Source organism: Meriones unguiculatus, chromosome 1, assembly GCF_030254825.1.
Source record: "Meriones unguiculatus strain TT.TT164.6M chromosome 1, Bangor_MerUng_6.1, whole genome shotgun sequence".
Lineage (NCBI taxonomy): Eukaryota > Metazoa > Chordata > Mammalia > Rodentia > Muridae > Meriones > Meriones unguiculatus.
This window is the reverse complement of record NC_083349.1, coordinates 46,392,391-46,411,947: the sequence shown is the minus strand read 5'-3', so window position 1 is coordinate 46,411,947 and position 19,557 is coordinate 46,392,391. Positions and strand designations below refer to the sequence as shown.

The following is a 19,557-nucleotide window of genomic DNA, read 5'->3' as shown; positions in this document are numbered from 1 at the left end:
GTCCTTGTTTGGAGTATCAGTCTCAGAAAAGACTCCTTTGCCCAGATATTTTGGTTCTGTTGCTCTCCTTGTGGAGCTCCTGTCCCCTCCAGGTCTTTCTATCTCCCCCTTCCTTCTTTCATAAGATTCCCTGCCATCTGCCCAAAGTTTGGCTATGAGTCTCAGCATCTGCTTCGATACCCTGCTGGGTAGAATCTTTTAAAGGCCCTCTGTGGTAGGCTCCTATCCTGTTTTCTCCCTCTTCCAATGTCTGTCCCGTTTGCCTTTCTGAGGGAGGACTGATCATCTTCCCAGAGTCCTCCTTCTAGCTTGGCTTCTTTAGGTGTACAGATTATAGTATGTATATCCTATATTATATGTCTAATATCCACTTATAAGTGAGTATATACCATGTGTGTCTTTCTGCTTCTGGGATACTTCACTCAGGATGATCCTCCCTAGTTTTAAAAAGTAGATGAGTATCAGAACAGTCAGCATGCTCTTTTCAATAATAATCCTCAGTTACAATTACACCAAAGGTGAAATGTGTCCTTACCGGGTCAGACTTCATTCTAGCTCTCATACCAAAGTCAGAGGAAAATTGTTCCTTTCAATAAGACACAATGAAAACTGAAAATTAAATTTACAAAAATCCACTGAACAAGCCAGAAGAATGTAAACAAGTAAAGCTAAATGCATCATTTCTGATCATAAAATATTTATTAAGGTATACTCTTAAGGAATATAGTGAATATAAAATGTAGGATCACAATGTGAAGCAATTTCAGTCTTCTCAAAAGCCAGCACTGCAGATGGAAACCACTAGTAGGAACTACTAATTGTGCCAGACTAGGACAGAAGCGGCTCTCCACGAACATTTACAACTCGAGCTTCTGACACCTCGGCCACTGCAAAACCACGTTACACTAATGCAGCAACAACGCATTCATATTGTTCTCATTAGTCATTAGTAGTCAATTTGCATAAAACACCAGGAAAAAACCACAATGGAAATCACAAATGAGTTAAAAAGTGAACCTGTTCTTGCAAAACACACACTGTGATGGAAATAGAGACGTTTAAAAAAAAAGTAGTATGCATATTACAGAAGCTGCACTCATTCCAACAATCTCATCTGTCTGCTTTCCTGGAAAAGCAAATTACAAGAAACAGGCACAACTAATATTTGGGAGGCAGTGTGTAGCTAAAATCTCATGTAACTAATTAGTCAATGATTTTTAAAATCCCCATAAATCTTTTCTGTCCTGAGGTAGTTGCAAAATAAATCATAATTGGGTATCAACTACAGTGGAGGCTTTGACTCTTCATTCATTAAAATTAGTTGTTACTGAGAAGAACTACCTTTTGATATCTAAAAGACAGTTGAGAATGGGCCTCTTACTACTACACACACAGGAGGATGGCTGAGGGAAAGAGCAGCAGCTGCTTCCAGACGAGAGACACAGTCCAGCATTGTTTTACCCTCTCCACTCATTTCAGACTTGGTATTGTCCAAAAAGCCACCAGAAATAACCCAGAAGCACGCACATCACCGCCCTTTGCTGTAGCCAGGGAAGAAAAGGTCAAGTAGAGTCTGGAGGGTCTCATTTGGAATCATGATGTAATTCTGGCCAAGATCATGCCGGCAAGCAGGGCAGGAGAAAACCTGGGCCTTGAAGGAGCGTTGTAAACAATCCTGAGGTAAAAATAAATGAAAAGCACACAAGGAGAGGGTGATGGAGGGAGAAAACAACTTCAGTAATATGGAAAAGTCACTCAACAAGTTATGTTCTTAAAAAACAAGATATTTCCTGCTCATTACAAGAGAAAGGTCTAGGATGAGCAATTCTGAAGGCCTGAATCTGCACTATACTGTCTACAGGCATAGCTTTACTTAACACATACTGTGAGACTTGAGGTAAAAGACTGAAATAGCTTGTGCCTCAATTTCCTCATCTAGTAAAGTGAGTGCTACAGAGCAGGCATGCTTCCCATTATCTTAACCTTTAAGGCTGGATTGAATCCTCAAAGAATCCTAAAGACAAAAAATTAAGATTCTGCTGCTCAGAATGAAAATTCATGTTGTCAAATCATGAAACCTAATAGGTACTCTGAAATAAGCTTACCTGTACTAATCCAGAGCTTACTGATGTGTGGTTAGGCAAGAACATGTATATAGAAGATGTATCCATTTCACAGAAGAAACCGAAGTTCCGAATTTCAATCAGTACACAGAATCACACTTGGCACAGCAAGCTTCCAATCCTGGCCTACCTAAAGCTCTATTTCCCTCTTTTACTGCACCAACAGCACAATACTCAGTTTCAGCATTCTGACTTCTTATTAAATGCACATAACTCTCTCAGGTGCAGGACAGTTTGGAAAACACATGCTCTCACACTGTGGCCTCTTACTCTGCTCCAACCCTTCCTCAACCCCAAGCACAGTACAACACCTCCAGCTGTATGTATGGGAATCTTTGCTATTAGGGAATTTCACAACGCATTTACCATCCAGATGTAATAAAAGTTTTCTAACTAATAAAAGGCCCATAACTAGCAGGTGGCACCCACCGCGCCCCGTCAGACCTACCAAGGGAAAGTGGATCTGAACTTACCTTACAGACGTTGTGAAAGCATTCTGTTGTAACAGGCTGGTAAACCAGTTCTTGGCAGCATACACACATAAAAGACTGTTCCAATTTTTTCAGAAAATTCTACAAGGTGCCCAAAAGGAAGAAAGAAGAAAAGACTGAAGGCTCAAAATATAATCATGAATTCTAAATGATGGCGGAAAATCTGTCTTAGTCACATTTAACATGCTCTCTACTGAGAAAAGCGATTAGTGACTTCCTGAGGTAAACAAACCTAAATGAAAGAAACTAAGGAACTTCATCAAAGGCTCTCAAAACTTCCCAGTCTATCGGTAATAACCATTTTATTTTGTTTGCTTGTGTTTTGGGTGTTGTGCTAGACAAAGAGGAGAGGGAGTCTTTCCTACCACAGATTAGGCCTCAAACTATGTAGGAAACAGTTTCAGTATACTTGCAGCTTCTGCCTCTTGAGTGCTGGGGTAACAGGGCTGTGCCGCCATGAACCTATATTTTTTACTTAAAGGGGTGGGGGTGGGGGGAGTTGGGGGCAGCCAGAAAGCTCAAGCAGGAAAAAAAAAGGAGCTTGATGGTGAACCTGACGACTTGAGACTCACCACTGAGAACCACATGGTGTAAAGAGAACCAACTCCCAAGAGTTGTCCTCCAACCTCCAGAAGTACTCTGATACACACACACGCCAAGGAAGGGTAGAGTTCAGTGGTATACCACTGGCCCGCACCGTAACAAAACAGAAAACACAGATAGTTTATCACAGGGCCATGCAGCACTGATGTCCTTTTCACTCTGTGTGCTCCACTGCAGATTCCAGCACATTAGGTACTTAGTCTTTTCCCGTTACTAACTACAGTTTTTTGAAACTCAAAAGCACGAGGCAATAACTAGTCTCCACTGTCAGAAGAAACCGGAAGCTAAGATGTTGTATACTGTTTTGCCTCAACTTCCAAATCATGTATTATCAGCAGTAGTTTTTTTTTTTTTTTTCAATACAGGGTTTTTCTGTGTAGTCCTGGCTGTCCTGGACTCACTTTGTAGACCAGGCTGGCCTCAAACTCACAGAGATCCACCCACCTCTGCCTCCCCAGGTGTGGGATTACAGGCGTGCACCACCATACTGTGTTATTTTCTAGGGGATAGGATTCATTTAAACATTAGCAAATGGATTCCCTGTTATCATCAAAAGCCATCATTAGTTCCAACTTACCCTGGTTGTGTATGCCTTTCTTTTTAAGAAAAGGTCTCACTATGTAGCCTAGGCTAGACTAGAACTCACAGAGATTTGTGAGTTCCTGCTTCTGCCTCTGCTTCCTGTGTGCTGGGATTAAACATGCACACACAATGCTTGGCTGAGTTGTGTCTTTTACACCAGAAACAGGGTGGTTTTCAAACATAAGGATGACCCTCCATTTGGTTACTTATAGTAATAATGGGGTATTCAAATTAAAACACCAACAAATGTTACATTTAAAAAGATGTCTGATGTTAAGTGGTATTTTAACATTTAAAAAAATTGCTGAGGTCGGTTAACAGAGATCACTAGCTGTCAGGTCGTAATAACTGGATGCAGCATCTTAGGTCATATTAAGAACAGGACAATAAATGAGAAGCATTCTTGTGTACGCAGGTGGCTTTTCCCACAATCTAACCACTGCGGCGTCAATGCCTACCTTAACAGTAGCTTACTGAAGTTACCAACACTAATCAGCTGTAGCCTTCCCGATAGATCCAACTGTTCAACTAAGTTATGACTAACAACTGATGGACTTTAGCGTGGCCTAAGTGAAAAAACAGTCTAGCAGACTCTCTTTTCATCTGGGTCACTTGCCTAAAAAGCAAGTTATCCCTCTCATGGAACAAAATCACTGTACTTGGGCTATTTAAAAATATCTAAGCCTCACCTCACTTTACCAATGCTAACCCAAGATACCATCACACCTAAAAGCAAAGAAACAGGGATTTCTGATATAAAGCTAAACAGTATTTGATAGTCTTCTCTTACAAGTTTAATGCAATAATGTTAACGATCTCTCAATTAACAGGGCGAAACAATCCTAAGAGTCCTTCCACGTTAGATGTGATACAGATACCCCTTACTTTACTTACTTCAGACACATGAGAAGCTTTAGCTTTGCAATAAAAGGAAATAAAGGCAACAAAGGAAGGAAAAAGCTAGAAAGAGGTGACAAAGTATAATTTATCTAGATGACTTACAGTAGCTGTGCATCGTACTACATTAGAAAGAAGAAAATGAAAACATTACACACAAGAGATCAGATTAACAAAAGAAGAAATAGTAAATGAAAAGGACACATAATTCCCATTTGAAGCTTTTTCATTTATTATTATTATTACTATTCTAAACAGTGTCTCTCTATGTAGCTCTGGTGTCTTAGAACTTGATATGTTTTAGACCAGGCTGGCCTCAAACTCACAGGCTTCTGCCTCTTGAGTGCTGGGATTAAAGGCACGTAACACTTTAAAATTTAATGATTACAAAAACCAAAATGTCTTAAATAAAAAGATAGATAAATTGATTTTTTAAAAATCCTTTAAAATTATGTGTATATTTGCATGTGTGGGTGGGGTGGGGTATCTGTGCCTGTGTAGGGCAGGTGCCCACAGGTGTTCAGAGGGCAATGGCCCTCAAGAGATGGAATTATAGGTGGTTGTGAACTGCCCAAATTTGATGCTAGGAGCCAAACTTGTATCTTCTTCAAGAGCACTACAGGCTCTTAACCACAGAGTCACCTCTCCAATCCCCAATGAAAAATATTTAAATAGATCAAGACTGTTTACTTCAAAGCTGAACACACAAGTTTTGAAAAACATACGAACTATTTAAGACTTACACTGTAAGATATCTCTGAACTATATTATAACAAAAAACTTTTCTGCTGAGTTTTAGATTCAGTTGATTGCATTTTACAACTCAAAATTCTGCTCCAAAAGAGCACCTCAATGTAAGTTACTTAATTCAGATTAAAAACTAGTATCTAAAAAGTATAAAATAAATTTACAGGTGTTTAAATTTATTGACTCCTGTTATTTCTGAAAGGTCAAGGAAATGAATTAAAAATAAGATAACAGTTTAGGATGACTTGTGAAAATCATTGTTTCCTTTTTTTTTGGGGGGGGGGTTGTTCGAGACAGGGTTTCTCGGTGTAGCCTTGGCTATCCTAGACTCACTTTGTAGACCAGGCTGGCCTGGAACTTACTGAGATCAGCCTGTCTTTGCCTCCCTGAGTGCTGGATATTACAGGCGTGTGACACCATGCCTGGATCAGTTTCCATTTTTTAAATCAGAACATCGTTATTTAAGAAAAACTTTACATACCGGTCCTTCTACAAGAGATGCAAGCACTTCATCCCACAGCTTCTGGTTCTGACAGTCTTCTCTGATTAGGCGCTGCTGTTGAGGGGTGAGTTGGAAAGCCTCAACTGCTTCTGTTGAATCTGATGTCTTCAATACTTTGGAGGCACTTGCACACTCATCTAGGTGTATTTGTAAAACATGTCAGTGGACTTTCACAGTTCTGCACAGTACCAGTGATGCTCAGAAGGAAGATGCTCCATGCCACATGGAGCAGCTTTCTCTCAAGTCTAGAATACTTGCTGCCGATAACACCCCAACCCTTTTTACTCTAATTGCTTGTGACCCCCTCAATTTATCCTCTCTCTATATTCCTCTTTACTGTTATTATTATATATGTTCTGTGATGGCTACTCACCATCTGAAGTTGGCCTTTTGGTGGTTTCACTGGTCTGCTTCTTTGACTGTCCCTTTGTCTTCTTCCCTTCCTTCTCCGAGGGGTAACCTGCTGGATACTGGTGAGGGATGAAAAGAGACAATGCTGATTTAAATTTCAAGGGGGAGAGGCTCGAGATCCAGGGGAAATTTTTAGAGGGGACAGAGCAGTTGCCTATACTTTCTCCACACTTACATAAAGCAAATACACACAAAATTCAAAGGGCAGAAGAGAAAAAACCTCAAATTCTACTTAAGCCTTGCAGCTTTAACTGCTACAATGCTCCACTGTATAATTTGATGATCTTAGCTTCTGATCTAAGCAAAGAAGAAAATCTTCACATGCTTTGTTGGTGGCTTGAAAATTTTAAGAGAAAGAGAAACTAGGTATGAAGTGAGGAACAAATATGGAACACAGGAACTGATATTCAAATAGACAAGATGAAAATTTTGGCTTGAATCTCAAATAAAAATATATGGTAAAATTCTCATCTACCAAAATTATGGGAAGGAAGGAGATTTTAGAAAACCAAATGGAATCAAATAAATTTTCTATCACCTAAATGTTAGATTTGCAGGGGTACACTCTACCTCTTACCCTTTACTGATTCCTATTTTAGAGGGACTGCATGACTTTGTGCTAAGGCTCATGCTTAAAGCTCAGTGTATTTCTGGCTTCAACACATTACTATTAACCCAGCACAGTAGATACACTTTGATGCTTCTTCCTAGTTTCCAATCTATTCTACTTGATCAATGAAAGCTCTGAACACTGAGGTCTAAAAACCTTTGTCAATGGATTTGGCAATTTAAAAACATTATAGAAAAATTATTCTGGTTATTTTAACAGCTGATAGATCTCACTTAAACAATCATTTCCGGGAGTTAACAAGACAAGAACAACAGAAGCAGACATGCACTCAAGGGTACACATTCAACTGCAGAGTCGTCAGACACTGCCCACAGTTCGGGGGCCGCACGTAGCAGGACAGAGCCAAGTGAAAAGACATTGCTGACCGGCTTCATGGGAAGAACCATTGATGGGGACAATATATAGCCTACGAAGGGGAATGTAGCCACACCATCCACATTCATATAGAACCAATGCACCTTTCATGGGTTCACATCAGAGATGCGCTAAGGGGAAAAAGATAACAAACTCAAGTTTGGAAAGCAGATTTGCTGGGTAGAAGGAAAAGGAATAAGGAAGAGTGAGAAGGGTAAACAGTGGAACACTCTATGAGCCACCACCTACCCTTCAGCCTTTACCAAAAAACAAAACAAAACAAAAACCTTCAACCAAGTTCCAAACAGAATTAAGAATATGTTGTTTTTCACTGACAATCTAGCTTTTTCCAAGCATGATACACAAGAAGCCACCTTTTGTCTGCTTTACTTCTGCATCCTTGTGCACTCTATCTCTCACAGCATACTGGCTAACTGCTATGTGCAGCATAAGGTTAAGGCACGGACACAGTTGTACATTCTTGTAACACACAAGCAGTACAGGCCAAGGGGATTTAACCTGCAATCGCAGACACAGTCTCCGTGATCGTTCTATTCCTTCTGAGGTCCAGGGAGCAGGCTCAACATCATCTCTTCTCAAAAGATAACGCCAAACCAAAAAGCCATGGCTGGATGAAATCTCTGGCCAGTATTTTACTACCTGTATAATAGTATTTCAGTATTACATTGAAATCTAATTGAACATAAAGTTGAAATAAATCTGCCATAATTAAATCCAACCTCAAAAGATAACTGCTCTGTTAAGAACAGTAAATAAAAGTCAAGACTATTACTAACACCTTGTTACAAGCGTAGACAGTTCTCATATAAGGATATAATACTATAAATTACTATAATAGTAACACATTACCAGAATTTTATTTTGCAAATTATGTAAAGGAAAATGGTGGTCAATGATTTCCTTATTTTTTAGTTCAAGGACACAAATCCATTTTTAATGCTATAATGCCTTTAAAAATCTATTATAATTATTAAAATTAAAACCATTTTTAAAAGAAACATAGTAGCCAAGATATATAGCAGTCAAATTAGTTACACAGTTTTATCATACAGACAATATACTTAAAGAAACTTGGGACTAGGGTAGAGTGTTTGCCCAGAGTGTAAAAGCCATGGGTTAGGGCCCTACTGTGCCAAACAGGAAATAAAGGAAAGCCACTTGTGGCCAAATTATAACTCTACCTTAGGAATTTCAAAGCCCTTTGCAGAATATTATAACTAAAAGTTCACTTCATGTATCTTTTACATTTGTAGAAAAAGTGGAAAAACCAACTAAACAGCCTATCTTCTCTCTAGCCCACCCAGAGTGGATCACTGTGGTAATCATGTCTTAAAAGCCCCAGAATGACCAAGGAGATGTCATGCCAGATAGAGCACCTTATAAATGCCATCATATCTGTTGCCTTCTTCTGGAGCATATTTGCTGATCTTCCTCCCTTTAAAACTGCGTATCACTCTGACTGGCTTACCAGCTCTCCAATTCCGAGACTCTGCTCCAATTTTATCATCCAATGGAGCATCACAGTTTAGGGCCAATGCCCTAAAAAAGATAAAACAAAGCTTTATACCAAGCAATCTTTCTCCAAATATATAATCGAGGCATTAGCTCAATTAAAAGGTAAATTATGCCTTACCTGAAGATTAAGATTCTATGATTCTTTCCATATTATTCCAGACAATAGGATTATGCTTTCCCCCACCAGCAGAGAAGACAAATCAGTTTTCTGATGTCACCCCCAAGCCAGGGGATTGGTTCTCAGAGAGCCTGTAGGGTTCTTCTGAAAGTAATAACATCTGTGCCACGTATAATAGAAAACAACTAGAAATACATGGAATTTGCTTAAAATAATGCTTGCTGAAAAGAGGGAGAATGTTGGAAAACTAAAGCAAGTGATTGCTTTAATAGTTAATTTTTGATGAAGTGAGGTAAATTGCTGGAATAATGTAGAAAGAAATCCAGAAAAATAAATTTGTCAGCAAGGTACAAATGGCTTTTCTAGATTTTCCACATTCCAGACAGCAGAAATTCTGAAAAGTCTGAAGGATATTAAGAAAAAGTGTGACACTAGAATACTCTTTACAGACCTTCACCGAAGGACAAATTTAAGTGTATCAAAAGAACATGTCTTGGTTGAAGCTTCCCCAAGCATGTAGTAGTGAATCACTGAGCATATGTTTTATCAACTCTGAAGGACATTTAGTTCTCAAAATAGCAGTTTACCCAAGTTGGGATATTTCTTTAATATACCTACCTACTTCCTAACCTCAGTGAAAGAAAAACATTGCTAACACATGAGGGTTAAAACTGAGTTGATGTAATAGGTAAACCGTTGCCTTGTAAGCAGGAAGAGCTAAGTTTTCATTCCTAGAACCTCCATAAAACATTCTAGGTCATGACCACAAGTACATATATGGGTAGCACATATGGGACTCAGCATAGAGTTGGGAAGGCACAGGGGAACTGGGAATGGACCCGAGGGGAGCTCACAGGAAGAGTGCTGAGCACATATAATCAAAATACATTGTGTACATGTGTTAAGATCTCAAAGAATTAATAAAATTATTATATTTTAAAAATTACTAGTGTAGTAAAGTATGCTTATACCCCAATGCTGTCACATAAAAACATGAAGAGCCCTGGGCCTTCCCCATCAGCCCAGCCTACTCGGTGGATGCCAGGTCAGTAAGAGACCCTTCACACACATACAAATACACATGCACATAAATAGCCCATCTGATAAAATCAGATTATAATATAAAATATTTTTTGGTATATTATATATATATATATTTTTTTTTGGTAGACTGTGACTATGTTATGACAAGGAATCTCTTAAACACAGTCTCTTTTTCTTTTTTTTTTTTTGGTTTTAAGACAGGGTTTTTCTGTGTAGACTTGGCTGTCCTGAACTCACTTTGTAGAACAGGCTGTCCTCCAACTCACAGAGATCCACCTGCCTGCCTCTCTGAGTGCTAGGATTACAGACATGCATCACCATGCCTGGCTTCACAGTCATCTTCTTACGGTAAATGGAGTGTAACTTTTCCAGCTGTGTACAAAATTCTGCTTGCTAAAATTATCTTTTACCTAATGGGGAGATATTTTAAAGCACTAGAGGTAGGATAAAATATACCCACATGGCTCACAACCATCCAATATCCTCATCTAGCCTCCTCAGACACAAGACACACACATGGCTGGCACACAGACAAACATGCAGGAAAAAATATCCATACATTTAAAATAAAATTTTTTAATTACGAAAATATAGCAGTCTAAGAAGAGTTATTGTCTTATCTTATACGGAACACCTGTGAAATGATTACCGTCTTTTTAAGGAGGTACAATAAACTCTACTATCACATCACCGGCTGACATACTTTAAAGTTCACAAGTGCCATTAATCATAATTACTGCCATCACTAAAGGGCACTGTCAGCTCAGTTCTGGCTTCATATAAGTTTACAGACTACTGAAAAATGTGAAAGGAGTCTGAAGAACGAAACAAGGCAAAACAAAGGCAATAAAGTTCTTTTATTTTTGTATATAACTCCAGCACCAGTGGCCTCCGATGGCCCTGACATAATGGACAGCTGGGATACCTAAATGTCCTCCTCACTTTCTGCAGTAGAAGAGTTGGGAAGAAACGGGCACTGCTCAGAAGAAGGTGTCAAACTTCCTCTTAGCAGAGAAGCAAGAATGAACTGCATCATATGCTACATGGTAAAGAGTGTGTTTGGGGACTAAGCTAAAGGCCTTTCACTTCATTTCTCGTGTTCATAGAGAATATATTTCTTCAGAAGACTTAAAACCGCAAGGTACACACAGTTCAGTGACTAAAGCAACCAACTGATGGCTGGCTTGGCTCTAAGACAAGTCAGTTCTAATTGTTTTCAGTCTACTTGATTTTAACAGCAAACATTGTTGCCCACCATTTTCTAAGGACACATAATATTACTTATTGAACTTTGCAAAAATTTTAAAGGAATGCAACATGTTTATTCCAAGTATGGGTAGTTAAGAAATTTCAATAAAACAAAATAGTCTTATTATGACCAAAAAATGTAATTCTCCTACATTGCAACTTAAAAAGCCATTGTTAATTTAAGATGCATGTTCACTGACAAAAATGGGTCAGGCTATTTCTGACTTCTCAGGTCATTCCTCTTAAAGCTGCCTTCTCTGTAGAAAAAGGAGAGCAAGGGATTGTACTCCTATGAGAATTCACCAGCCACTCTGACCTGTCTCCTCTGCTAGTTCAGTAGAATAATCCTACTGCCAGAAATAATATATAAGATATGAAAACAAGATTCTACATAACCTGGTATGCAATAAAGTCTTGAAATAACATTGGTATATTCTTTATTTGACATGGTGATAAGAAGTTAAAGGGACACTATTTAAAACTTAGTGCTTTATACTTAGTGAAAAAAATTAATGATTTTACTCAATGCTAAAATGTTTTTTATAGGACACTTAAATCTTAACTTTTATATAGTGCACAAATTTTTTACTATGGCAAGTTATAAAACAATCTTTGTTATCTGGGGTTTGAGTTATTTATTGTTTACATCACTGCATTTACAAAATAAAATATTTGAAAATTAAATTTTCTATTGTGTGGTAGTAAGAATGTTTGATATTAAAAGTCAATGGAAGGTGGATCTTTTGTAACGTATTAAGGAACTTTAGTTCAAAAAGAGCACATGAGGTCATTTTATTAATAAAAATCCCAAAAGTACAGACTGATATTTCACTTACCGTGCTCACCTCTAAATCAAACTTGTCACAAAGAAGATCATATGCTGACTTATAATGTACTAAACTGCCACCTTACCTCCAATTTCCCTTAAATCATAGAAGTTCCCTTCCTTTAAAGGTGTGAATATGTTTCAAATGTTTGGCACAGGTATCGAGTAAGGGGGAAATTATACCACTTAAAAATTAACAGTATAAGAAAACCAAGAGAATTTTAATTTCATCTAACTCCTAGTTGAAGATTCTGCCGTAACACTTAAATAACAAGCTATAGTGCTGGGATCAAAGTTTCAGGGAACCTCCAGCCTGCACAGTCTTTAGAGCAGCACCTGTTCATGTTTGTCAGTGTCTGGTCGGCCGATGGTGCACCGATTCTTTTATTACCAGCAAGATTTTTACCACCGCTTCCAGTGTACGTGAACTCATCACCTCGGTCCTACAGGGAAAGAGTTTACGGTAAGATACTTAAACCTGAGTGTAACTCCCCCAATTCTCATTTTAGAGTCAGAACATTAGGTTAAGATGTTACTGACATGTTTCTCAGAGAATGTGACAAAATAGAGCAAAATGTAATCACCTGTGCACACCTTCAAGTTTTATTACTTGGTCTAAAGATTTTGCTTCAAAGTTACAGTTTCCAACATCTTCAAACATAGCTTTTCTTATGCTGTGTATGTATCCAAGCAATCCACAGCATTTTATAAGGTAAGGACTTACGGATTAGAAACATTTTATTTAATTCAATGGTAACTGACATATCAACACCAACTTGCAGATTCTTTATGGACAATGCCAATTTCAAAAACATTTCATTATGGAATTTTGGCTATCATCTACACCAGGATTTTTCTGATGAATATTCAAATTTTGACATGGGCATTAAATAAATTTTATAAAGTTATCTAAAAGCTTCACCTTACAATTCTAATAGAATAGTAAGCTTTCCATATTTCATACTATGAAATTATCCATAGTACACTCAGGTTAAAAATAAGGTTACTACTATCAAAAAGAAATCTAGAAAATAATTTAAAAATCAAATGCAGTATCTATTAAATTTGATAACTATGCCCAAAGGAGATGTTACAAAAACCAACAACACGATCTTTTCCGTGGTAGCCACAAATTTAGGTAACTAAATCTTACCTAATTCAAAACTCAAAATACCCTGAGAAAAGTATCAGTCTATAACTCACTCTACCAATACTAGTTGGCTAGTGATTTGACTTTTTAAATTTATTTTAATTAATTTATTTGGTGGTGGGGCATACACATGCCACAGCCCACAGTTAAAGGTCAGAGGACAACTTGTAGGAGTTAGTTGTCTCTTTCCACCATGTGAGTCCTGGGAATCAAATTCAGGATGCCAGGTTTGGTGTAAGTGCCTCATCCACTGGCCCAGCATTCCCTTTTAATGTCAAATCAGGATAAACTTAAGACAGTGCTGTTTTTCTATTAAATTCTTATTCTTTAAAGGTTGCTTATTTCCATTCCATTATTTAATCCTTGGATTGTGGCCTAACTACACTTGTGTGCTAAGTGCTTTTAGGATGCAGATGTGCACACTGTAAATCGGCACTCTCAAAGGCAAAGAAGACGAGTAGAGTTCAAGCATGTGACCACCTTCGGCTATACAGTCAGCAATGCTGTCTATGAATGAACAAACGAATGAATGAATGCTTCTACTCGCCCTCAACCTTCAATTCACATTTGATAACGAAATATTTAAGATCTCCTTTTAAATTTAATCTAGTGTGCATTCTATTTGAAGAAACTCTAATCAACAAATACATGTATAATGGCCCAGAGCACTTTATTTTTTTCTTTTTCTTTTTTCTGTCTTTTGTTTGTTTTGAGACACAGCTCAAGCTAGTTTTAAAGTTACTGTGTAGCGAAGAATGAACTCCTGGTCCTCCCTCCACCTCCCAAGTGCTGGGTTAATAGGCATGTGACACCATATACTACTAAAATACTTCCTAAATTGATGAGAAACAATCCTTCACACTATATCTGGATTGACTCCAGAACAGTCAATATACTCGTGAGAGTGCTATAAAGAAAAAGTAGTGACAGAATAGGCACAATCTAAGCTAAACGGTGCTTTAAACAGAAGAAAAATAATTCTGAACATCTTCAAGTAGCAAACACCAAATTGTGATTAAAATTCTACAGCATGCCATTAACATATTTGCATATCAATCATTACACCAACCAATACAGCTTTCTATTATCACAGAGAAGACCAGCCTGATGTTGTGCTTTTTAGACCATGAAGTAGCTTATGCAAGGCTGTGGCCTAGAAAGAGTGCATACAAAAAAGCCATACATGCTCAAGGACATGATGCAAGTAATCGAATTTCCTACACTCCTGCCCTGCTATCACACCCATAGTCTTGTGCATTCTAGGCTTGCACACTGATCAGAGTTCCATTCTTATTCCACCATTTTCTAGTTTCTATTTTACCTCACAAGCTGCCAAAGAAAGTCCCAAGAATAGACTGTTGTAGGGATTCCTAAAATTACCCTAAGCACACAGACCAGAATCTTCATCTCAGCTCTTCCAACTCATGATTAGTTCAAGGCTATCCAGATAATGTCTTAAGCTATCTCATAGTACTCTGCTGTGCCTGTAAAATACACAATACTATATGACCCACAAATCATACTTCTTCATACAAGCACTATATATAACCATTGACTGCAGCTTTATCTGTATCATTTCTAATGCTATTGTGAAAGTACAATTATTTAGAAATAGGCTTAATTTAAAAGAACTGCACAGAGAATATTCCTTTTTTATATTAGTTACCATCAGCTTACATTAAACTATCACATGTAAAAAACACTGCTAATCTTACAGCTTATATAGAACCAGTAACATCAACAAAAACTAGGCTAAAAAAAAGACAGTAGTATTTGATATATTTTTGACACAGCTTTTGTTCTTTAAAAAAATGAAGATAGGTTCAAAAGAATAAAGTCATTATCATAACTTACAACTTCATCTGCAAATCCTCCAGCCAACACAAGAGAATAAGCTCCATCATTGCTGCGACCATGAATTCCACCAACATGAGGCCTATGAACACCTGCTTCGCTCACCTATAAGGGAAAAGAAAACAATGATAAAATACATTAGATATGTATGAAATTGGGAAAATACATACAAGTAGGAGTAACAAATGAGTTAGACTGACAAATGCTTTTTACTTGTGTTATTAAACTCTAAAGCCCAACCATGTTTTACCTAGAGTTCACTTTCTCATTTTAGTTTTCCCAAATAGAATCTGAAGGTGCTGAGTTCTTTTCCAGATCTAGCACCCAATCCTGCTTTGAGATCTGCACACTGACAGACACTTCTGTACTGTCTTGTTCTGCTTCTTTCAAATCCACTCTATCATAAAGACAATGATCCTTCTTTGCTTATTTCTAGACAAAGCCCTATGAATTCGCCCCAACTGGCATTGAATTCACTATGACTATCAAGCTGACCTTGAACTTACAGCCATTCTTCTGCTTTTGCCCTCCAAGTGCTGGCATCACAGGCATGATGCACCATGCATGGTTCAGAATGGTCCTTATATGGGTAATTTTCAGTTGGGTTGAGGAGATGGCTTAGTGCCATGTAAGCAAGAAGGCCAATATTTGGGTAGTACAGTGGCTTACCTCAGAAGGTAGGCAGGGAATCCCTGGAGCAAGCTGGCTAGCAAGACTAGCAGTATAGACAAGCTCTGGGTTTCATTAGAAAACAGCAATTCTTAACATTATAAATTGGTCAAAAGCCTGTGGCTGGGGAGGTCAAAGATCCTTCAAAAAAGCTACTATTACTGTTTTGCTACATAGATATGATACACCAACAAAACTGCCTTCTAAGTAACTGTTGGCTTTTGTCATAGAAGTCTTTTCTCTGTAGTGGCCAGTGTTCACTGCAGACCCTCCTAATGGCCAAACTTTTGAGAATAAATGACTGTTAAAAACTCAGCCATAAGTAGGACATCTATATGACCACTCCAAGACTGGGGGAACAGTGACAAAGAAGAGTGAAAAGAATGTAAGAGTTAGAAGAAATGGGGAAATGTGAAGAATTTTAGTCCTGGATTAACTGGCACTAACCAGCTCACTATCTCACTACTTATTGAAGAAAAATCTCAAAGAAAATGTTTAAAAGGAAGCCTAAAGTTTAATGACATTAAAGAATTTACCACATTAACTTAAAACTTTTCAAATATTATTTTTTCTAAAAAATTTCCTGAGAAAGCTTCTAATACCATGCAAAACAGAACAATAAAGCAAAGTGATGAAACACATAGCTGACACCTCACTCTGATAGGTACTCTCCTGTCTGATCATGTCTGGGGAAAGATACTCGAGCAAATGAATGACATGTGCTACTTAGTTGAGCCCCATTTATAACTAAAAACAAGTGTAAACATCACTTCAGTTTTAAAGATACGAACTATGCTCTTCCAACTAAAAAAATGTAAAGGCATACCTGCACTCTGAATCTCCATGTCGATCCAACAGGGATCCCAGGGATAGGTCCATAATGATTTGAAGGAACAATAGTACACTCTTTTGTGCGACCAACACAAGCCATTCCCTGGAAGTCACAAAATAAACTGAGAAATTGATTATATAAAAAATATTTTGAAGATTTCCAATTCTCATAAGATGTGAATGAAATAACCAGATGAATGAAACCATTATTTATACAATTTAACTGTCACTAATACTGAGTTAAATTGTTTAATCTTTTGTACTATGACCACCAATATTAAAGCACTGTTTACTATGAACTGTTAAAGGGAATGAAAGGAAGTCTCTTTTTACCCTGCCCCAGTCTCTCCGGCTTTCAGTACTAGCGGATGGCATCTTTGCTTTCTTCTTACTCATCTTGAGTTTTTCCCCAGCCTTTACAACCTCACTGGAATCAGTTTTACAGGAAGGACAATACCTTAAAGAAATTAAAAAAAGAGTATTTGGTAATATCATACTAAGACCAGTAGCAGAATAATTACTACATTAGGACAAGTATTAAGATATACTGGGTTCTACTACAGAGCACCAACTGTCACTAACATTTTAAACTTTTCAAAAATATTCACATGATAAAACTGATAGTAAAAAAAAAAATTCTTGTTTGGCTGTCAAAGGATTTCAAGATCTTATATTACACACCCTGAAATTCAGGCCAAAAGTCTGGAATGTGTGTGTGAGGGTGAGATTCAAATGTTACCATAATTTTTATTACTAATTATAATAAAATAAAATATTCATTTGAAATTCTTACTATAAAAACTAAAGGAAAAAGAATTCTAGGTTCAATAGTGAAATACACAAGGGCTACACTTTCTATCTAAACAAGTTATTAGAATTCTCAAAATAAAAAACTATATGAGGACCCAGTGAGATAACTCAGTTAAAAAGGCCCCACCAAGCTAGCTGACCTGAGCTCACTCCCCAGGACCCACATGGTGAAAGGAGAGAAACAATCCCCAGAAGGTGCTCCCTGAACTTCACACTTACACTGTGGTACACCAACACACAGGAAATAACTGGAATAACTGATGTGAGTGTGTGTATGTGTGTGCATGTGTGCGTGTGTGTGGGTGTGTGAATGGTACAGCTCTTTGGCAAAGAGCTTGCCTAGCTCTCAAGCTATGAGCAAGGCCTCAACACCACAATGTCTAGTCTACCATAAATCCACACTCCTACGGGCACTTGATTTTCAACAAAGAAGCCTTTAAAATCATACAGTTAAAAAAAAGACAGCATTTTCAACAAATGTCACTCATCTAACTGGATGTCTGCATGTAGAACAATGCAAATAGACCCATATTTATCACTCTGCACAAAACTCAAGTCCAACTGGACTAGACCTTGACATAAAACCAGAGACTCTAAAATCAGAAGACAAAATGTGGAGAAGTCTAGGAGTCATTGGCACAGTAGACAACTTCCTGAACAGAACACTAATGGCACAGGCTCTGAGATCAACAATTAATAAATGGGATCTCACAAAACTGAAAATTTTCTGTAAGTCACAGGACACTCTCAATAGAACAAAACGGCAGTCTATAGATGGGAAAAGATCTTCATCAACCCTATATCAGACAAGACTAATATCTAAAATACACAAATAACTTAAACTAAACATCAACAAATCAAGTAAGCCAATTTAAAAATGTGTTACAGAGCTAATCAGAGAATTCATAACAGAAGAATCTCAAATGGCTGAGAAGCACTTAAAGAAATGCTTAATGACCTTAGCCATCAGAGAAATGCAAATCAAAACGACTCTAAGATTCCATTTTATGACAACCAAAACTCAAGGACAACACATGCTGGAGAGGATGTAGAGAAAGGGGAACAGTCCTTTACTGCTGGTGGGAGTGCAAACTTGTACAGCCTCTCTGGAAATCATTCTGACACTTTCTCAGAAAGCATCTCAGAAGATGCTCCACCATACATCCCTGGCATTTGCTCAACTATGTTCACAGCAACTTTACTTGTAATAGCCAGAAACTGGAAACAACCTATGTCCCTCAACTGAAGAATAGATATAGAAATTGTGGTGCATTTACACAATGGAATAAATATTCAGCTTTTAAAAACAAAGAAATCATGAAATCTGTAGGCAAATGGATGAAACTAGTAAAGATCATCCTAAGTGAGGCAAGTCAGACCCAGAAAGACTCACATGGTATGTACTTACTTACAAGTGGATACTAGTGGTACAGGAGAATCATATTACAATCCAAAGTTCAAAGAAGCTAAGTAACAAGTAGGGCCCAAGGGAGAGTGCCAGACTGTCACTCAGAAGATGAAACAGAATACACAGCAGAAGTGGATGGAAAGAGAGAACTGGGCAGGAGACAGAATGGGAAGGGTACAAGGATGGGGATCAGATGTAGGGAGAATGAGGGTGGGAGGTGCGAGCACTGGGAACAAGAAGGGAAGCTGAGGGAGAGGCATCTCTTTGTCCTGAGAGGATATGGGTGTGACTGTGGCTGAGACTTCTAATGCAGGGTGGGGATGAAGACTAAAGTGACCACCTCCTTGCCAGGCAGGCCTAATAGAGGGAAGGGAACAATAACCCACCGACCAAACCTTGGATCCAAAAATTACCCTGCCTACCAGAAGTGCAGGGATAAAGAGGGAACAAAGATTGAGGGAAGGCCCAACCAATAACTGGCCCAACCTGAGACCCACCCCACGGTAGAGAGCCAGCCCCTAACACAATTAATGATGCTCTGCTATGCTAATAGACAGGAACCTAACTTGACTGTCCTCTGGGAGGCTACAGCCAACAGTGGATGGAGACAAATGCTGGAACTTGCAGCCAAGCAAGGAGTGGAGCTCCCAGGGTCCTGTGGAAGTGTTGGGGGAAAGATAGAAGGACATGGAAGAGACAGGAACCTCACAGGAAGACCACCA

General features: G+C 38.2%; 1 protein-coding gene across 2 annotated transcripts in view; it reads right to left on the bottom strand.

The window, feature by feature from the left end:
- Positions 1-680: 680 nt before the first annotated feature.
- Uhrf2 (ubiquitin like with PHD and ring finger domains 2) overlaps positions 681-19,557 on the bottom strand; it is a 69,070-nt gene continuing 50,193 nt past the window's right edge. For both annotated transcript variants that reach the window (XM_021647900.2, XM_060388302.1), the window contains 10 exons: positions 16,951-17,074; positions 16,613-16,720; positions 15,118-15,222; positions 12,450-12,556; positions 8,739-8,901; positions 7,861-8,001; positions 6,319-6,415; positions 5,925-6,082; positions 2,597-2,695; positions 681-1,675 (listed from right to left, as the gene is read on the bottom strand). In XM_021647900.2, coding sequence (XP_021503575.1) covers positions 1,529-1,675; positions 2,597-2,695; positions 5,925-6,082; positions 6,319-6,415; positions 7,861-8,001; positions 8,739-8,901; positions 12,450-12,556; positions 15,118-15,222; positions 16,613-16,720; positions 16,951-17,074 — 1,249 coding nt within the window. In that variant the 3' untranslated portion in view covers positions 681-1,528. The remainder of the gene's footprint in view (positions 1,676-2,596; positions 2,696-5,924; positions 6,083-6,318; positions 6,416-7,860; positions 8,002-8,738; positions 8,902-12,449; positions 12,557-15,117; positions 15,223-16,612; positions 16,721-16,950; positions 17,075-19,557) is intronic.